General features: G+C 48.2%; 1 protein-coding gene across 1 annotated transcript in view; it reads left to right on the forward strand.

Annotated features, from left to right (window-relative positions):
• The window catches only part of LOC104540716 (centrosome-associated protein CEP250-like), a 5,018-nt gene extending 515 nt beyond the window's left edge, over nucleotides 1-4,503 (forward strand). The window contains exons 2-7 of the mRNA XM_010184581.1: nucleotides 4-1,417; nucleotides 1,451-2,497; nucleotides 3,149-3,304; nucleotides 3,728-3,835; nucleotides 3,984-4,031; nucleotides 4,216-4,503. Of these exons, the coding sequence (XP_010182883.1) occupies nucleotides 4-1,417; nucleotides 1,451-2,497; nucleotides 3,149-3,304; nucleotides 3,728-3,835; nucleotides 3,984-4,031; nucleotides 4,216-4,503 (3,061 nt within the window). The remainder of the gene's footprint in view (nucleotides 1-3; nucleotides 1,418-1,450; nucleotides 2,498-3,148; nucleotides 3,305-3,727; nucleotides 3,836-3,983; nucleotides 4,032-4,215) is intronic.
• Nucleotides 4,504-6,162: the final 1,659 nt, after the last annotated feature.

A 6,162-nucleotide genomic window follows, 5' to 3' on the forward strand; every position in this document is an offset into this window, starting at 1 on the left:
GCGGGAGGAGAGGAACCAGGAGATCAGATCCCAGCGAGAAGAAATACAGGAGTTGGAGAAGCAGCAAGAAAAACAAAGCATTACTGTAAGCAAAATGAACAAAGATCTGGAGGAGAGAGAGCGGGAGATCAGATCCCAGCAAGAACAGATACGGGAGCTGGAGATGCAGGAAGAAATGCAGAGGGATGCTGTGAACAAGATGAGCAGAAAGCTGGAGGAGAGAGACCAGGAGATCAAATACCAGCAAGAACTGATAGTGGATCTGGAGAAGCAGCGAGAAATGCAGAGGACTGCTGTGAACAAGATTAGCAAAGAGCTGGAGGAGAGGAACCAGGAGATCAGATCCCAGCAAGAAGAAATACAGAAGCTGGAGAAGCAGCAAGAAAAACAAAGGATTGCTGTAAGCAAAATGAGTGAAGATCTGGAGGAGAGGAACCAGGAGATCAGGTCCCAGCAAGAAGAGATACAGGAGCTGGAGAAGCAGCGAGAAATGCAGATGACTGCTGTCAGCAAGATGAGCAAAGAGCTGGAGGAGAGAGACCAGGAGATCAAATTCCAGGAGGGGAAAATGATGATTGTAGAACAACACAGTGCATCCCAAGTGAGAAATCTGCTCGTGGATCTTGACCATATGAAAGGCAACTTGAAGGAGAAAAATGCAGAGCTTATGTCTCTGGCTCAGCAGATCCAAGAACTGGAAATGGAGAGAGAACAGGTGAAATCTCTGCACACCAGCCTTGAACACCTGAAGGCAGCTCTTAAGGACAGAGAGAGTGAGTGTGAGTCTCAAAGGGATCAGTTAAGACTCTTCCAGCAGTACAAGGAACAGCAAGAGGGGCACCTGCAAGAGCTTCATGGTCAAGTAGAAAAGATGACACTTGCTTTATCTAAAAAAGATCAAGAGCTTGAGGCTCAGCAAAAGCAAATCCAGGAAGCTGAAGAAGTCATGCAAATGCAGTTAAAAACTGTCCGTGAGCAACTGGAGCAGACCTTGGAAACCTTAAAAGAGAAGGAGAGACTCATAGACATCCAAAAGCAGCACACACAGAACTATGAGGAAAAAACAGAAGAACAGGTGAATGTCCTACGCAGAGACTTAGAATACACCACAGCAGTACTGAAAGAAAAGGATTTCGTGATTGAATCTCAGAAGGAGGTGATTGAGACCTTCCAAAAACAAGAACAAGACTCTGATCAGCAGAAGGAAATTCTGCAGAATCTTGAAGTGGCACTAAAGGAAAAAGAGCAAGAAATTTTATCCCTTAGAAAACAATGTGAGGCATGCAAGGAAAAGGAGGAAAAGCTTGAAGCTGAGCAAACAAATCTTCAAGCAACAAAACTGACTCTGAAAGAAAGAGAAAATAAGATAGGGGCTCTGGAGGAGGCGCTCTCTCAGCTTCAACAGCAAAAGGAGGAGGTGCTTTCTCAGCTTCAACAGCAAAAGGAGGAGGCAGCGATGGAGACTAAAGCCATAAAGCAAAAACTAGAATACGCTGAATCTTCTCTGGAAGCTAGAGACCAAGAGATAAAGTCTTTGCGAGAGCAAGTCCAGGACCTTCGAGAGCAGCAGGAGTTAGAAGACAAAAAGGCCAAAAGCCTAGAGCAGAATCTAGACAAAATGAGCCAACTGCTGCAGGAGAACCGTCTGGAGTTCCTCAAGCAGACAGAGCAAGCGAACGTGTTCCGGCTTCGTGAAGAAAGCATGAAAGTTGCACTAACATCGTGCCAGAAGCAAGTGTATCTGCTTGAGGAAGTGGTGAGGAAGAGAGATGAAGACAACAAAACTCTTATGCAAAAAATCCAGTGCCAAGAGGAAGAACTGAAGGCTTTGCAGCACCTCCAGCTTAGGCTAACCGAGAAGAATGAAGAGGTGAGACATCAGAGAGAGCAAAAGAAGCTCCTGGAAGAAGCCTTGCCTGAGAGGGAATGGGAGACCAAGGCTCAAGGTGAGCAAAAAGAGTTAGAAGAAGAAATAAGAGGTCTTCGGGAAGATCTCCAGGATGTTCAGCAGACTCTGACAAAGAAGGATAAAGAGATCAGATACCAGAGAGACAGAGTCAAGGATTTAGAGAAGACTCTGACAGGGAGAGAACAAGAGCTTAGGAGGCAGAGTGAACTCCTGAAACAATTGACATCCGCTTTGCGGTGGAAAGATGCAGGGGAAACCCTAAAGCAACAAATCCAGAAACTTCAAAAATGGGAGGAAGAGGAAGCAGAGAAGAGGAAGCTTCTCCAGGAGAGAGATCATCTCTTGAAAAGGCAGAAGGAGCTAACCCAGCAACTGGAAGATGAGAGGAAAGCGAAGGGAGAAGAATTGGAGCGTGTGGTTGCTGTTTTGAAGCAGACAGAAAGCAGAGGAATGGAATGGAAAGAGAAGGCACAAGCACTGACTCTTGCCCTTAGCAAGAGTGAAACAGCCAATGGGACTCTGAGGGAAGAAATAGCCATCCTGCAGGGTATGGTTTCAGAGAGGGACACGGACCGGTTTCATCATCAGGTAGGCACTGGGATTGATTATCAGTCAACTAAAATGCCTATAAAGGGTTCTAGTGGTGTCCCATAAAGATACGGAAATGTATATTCCTGTCAGTATGACTTGTTTGGCCAAAGAAACCATGATTGCAGCCAGCAGCTTGCCTGGCTGTGTAGCCCTGACCAGAGACTGGTCACCTGCTGGAATGGCAAGTTTAGCCAATGTGTTGTGGTTAGGGTTTGGCATGGAAAGGGAAGGACGCAGCTGACCAGACTAATGTACTAAACTTACCAGAACTTCATAATGATGGCTGATAAGTAGCTACACCGATGGTGCTTAGAGGATGCTTCCAGAGAGGTAACTCTGAGGTACAGCTTTTCCTGTGTATTAAAAAATAATAGAGTTCATATCATTGTCTGATCAGCTTAAAGGCTTCATTGTATATTAAGGGTGTACTTGTGCCACAGTCCAAAAAGCAGGAAGGGAAATTAGCGTGGATTTCTCCAGGGTCATCTGGGCCCCTAGGAAGAGACTGTGCTTTTGGCCTGTGGAGCAGGAGGAGAAGGAACTTGGCACTGTCTATTCCTGAGCCCGGTTGCTGTCCCAGACTTGTTGATTCTGACCCTTCTAACCTTTATGTGGCACCAGCTCACGTCATCTCCTCTCTACACCCAGCAGGCTATTGCAGAAGGGCAGCAGCTGTCGTGGCTCTCGGAGAAGAGGCTCCTGTCGCAGCGGCTGGAACATCTGCAGCAAGCAGTTGGAAGGCTGGAACTGGAGAAGATGGAGCTGAAGCAACTCAATACTGAGCTCAAGAGGACCCTTGAGCAGGTAAAACGGCTTTTCACTGCCTCTGCAAAGCCACACGGTCCTCTGGAACGCAACACATTTCCACAGACAGCACTTGAGAGTCCTCTGCTCATTTTCCTCCTTCTCCCACTTTCCCCTGTGGACCCAGACTTTTGTATTTTCTCTCTCTTCTGGCACTCCATTGCCTTCACAAATGCACATTCACTCCGGTACCACCCCTCTTGCCCCAGTGTCCTCATACACTCACATTTGACACTCTTGTGTCAGGAACTGTGTCCTCTTGCTCTTTCTCTGCTGTAGGCTACTTCAGTTGCTTTTTGCCCCCAGCATTCTCTGGTGCAATTAACAGTCTCTGAGCAGAAACCTTGCCATGATGGCCAGAAGTCCTTTTGCTCCTTGTTTGATGGCAGCTTTCTGTGACCCTTTCTCCTATCCAACGTGCAGGTGGAACGTGAACGGAGGAGACTGAAGAGATATTGCAGGGGTCGGTCACTGCCAGATGCGTGCAGATTTTCTCTCTCTGACCAGCACAAGATCCCTGCTTCCACACAGGTGAGAACAAAGTCTTACCTGGTGGGAGGAAGCTCTGAACGTACAGAGGAACAGCAGCCCCCGAGTATAGACCTGATAGAAGTTGAATATAGACCATGGCCTTGAGCAAACTGGAGACTAAAGAGAAATCCTTGCATTTTCTTCACAGGAGGAGTCTCACACATGCTGCAGTCATTTAGCTGAATTACAGAACCAGGTGAGGAGGAGGAAAGCTCTCGTCAGATTCACCCAGTTCAGGGTGACTCTGGGAGCCCATTACTTCCTGTTCCACAAGGACAAAGTGTTTTTCAGGGCTGGGTGCATCTTCCCTGATAGCCAGTACCATGGAGCTATGCATGGCAGCGTGGGCTTGTCTGAGCTTGGCCTTTTCACTCTTTCAGGTGTCCCTTCTGCAGACGCAGCTGGCACAAGAGCGAAAATACAAGCAGGACTATATTGAGTGCTGTGCAAAGACCAGCCAGGAGCTGTCAGACCTTCACCAAGAGCTGTCTTGCTCCTTAGCAGCTGTGGTCAGGGAGCCCAAAGCTGCTGTTCTGGAGGCAGAGACCCGGAAGCTGGATCGGTCTCTGAACCTTAACTGGGCACTAATATCTCTGGACCGTCAGTCTCCTGAGAGACAGCCATTGCATTCGACAGCCAGATCCACCAGAAGTGATGACCTGAGGTAGCAGGACCAGGGTGCAGCAAGAGCCTCAGTAGGAGCCAAATCAGGGACCTGTGGTAGCAGGTGAACTGTGGCAGGGGTCTAGTTCAAGGCATGAGACCCCAGTTGCAATAAAAGCTCAGAGCGCAGTGTTCACTGCGAAACCAGAAGCAGTGGTGAGACAAAACTGGTGCTGGCCTGTGTGGATGGGGTCAGTTGTAGGCCTGGAAAAGCAGGATGAACACGAGGAGCAGGTAACACATCTTTTCCAGAGCACTCCATCACAGCATGCCTTGTCAGTCTCCACACAACGACCCACATGAGGTTGTTCCCGTCCGTTTCTGTACTGTATACAAAGACTTATTTGTCTGGTTTTATTTGTTCAATACAATTATTTTCCAAATCACTCTGAGCAGAAGTCGTTGCTGGAAGAGCCACCTGAGTGGGCAAATCTGGAGATGGAGGGAGGAGGAACCAGCAGCTTCCAGCAGAGCATCCTGACAGCCCAGGCCTCCAATGAGTCCGAAGCCCCCTCCCCAGACAGGAACATGGCACAGATCAGTGCGTTTAAAGCTTTTCCTGGGTGAGCCCGTGGAGCCTGAGTTGTTAGAGAGGGCGAAAGCTGGGAGCCTTGTGGAGGGTGTCCTGAGGTGTAGGGCTCCAGGGCCCCTGGGCAGCTCCCACAGGCAGAAAAGACTTTTCTTCCAAGGGCTTGCTTGTGCCTACATTTATTGACATCAGGCCATGCTGTGTCTGGGCATATTCTCCTTGAAATGTTTTCATAGAATGGTTTTGGTTGGAAAAGACCTTTAAGATCATCCAGTCCAACCATTGAACCAGCCCTAAGTCCACCACTAGGCCATGTCCCTAAGCATGACATCTCCTCATGTCCTGAGGAGCCCCTGCTCCAGGGCCTCTGGGCAGCTCCCACAGGCAGAAAATAAAGACTTTTCTTCCAAGGGCTTGCTTGTGCCTACATTTATTGACATCAGGCCATGCTGTGTCTGGGCATATTCTCCTTGAAATGTTTTCATAGAATGGTTTTGGTTGGAAAAGACCTTTAAGATCATCCAGTCCAACCATTGAACCAGCCCTAAGTCCACCACTAGGCCACATCCCTAAGCATGACGTCTCCTCATCTTTTTAACACCTTCATCTTGAAGTCTTTTTCTCCCCTCATCAGGAAAGTGAGTGGGAAGGGCACCATGCAGAGCTGCAGGAGGTGCTGGAGCAATGGGAAAAGGAGAAGGCAGAGACAGAAGGGGAGCACAAGAAAAAGCTGTTTGCTATGAAGTAAAGCCTAGAGTTGAAAATGCCAAGTGAGAAGTAAAGACTGTGAAAGGAGATTTTGTGTGGGTTTTCTGGGGGGCTCTGGACACTCTGTCTGGGTAGAAGTGTCCCTTAGATCCCCGTTTGTAGACAGGAGTGGTGCATTAGCAACCAGGAGACCTTTGTGCCATGGGGGCCAGGGCTTCTGATGTGAGAGGCTCCCAGAGTAGGTTTAAGAGAGGCCATTCTTCACCTAATCACTTGTTTTCTCCCGTTTTGTGAAAGGGCTCCCTTGGACAACAATAATGCTGGACATGCAAGACATCATTGTGAATATCAATGAAGGCTTTTTTTCCTTTTTCTTCTGCTCCCAGTTCCTTCTCTGGGCTAAAAGTAAATAGAGTCAGCTGTAGCT

This window comes from Mesitornis unicolor, unplaced genomic scaffold, assembly GCF_000695765.1.
Source record: "Mesitornis unicolor isolate BGI_N332 unplaced genomic scaffold, ASM69576v1 scaffold8535, whole genome shotgun sequence".
NCBI lineage: Eukaryota > Metazoa > Chordata > Aves > Mesitornithiformes > Mesitornithidae > Mesitornis > Mesitornis unicolor.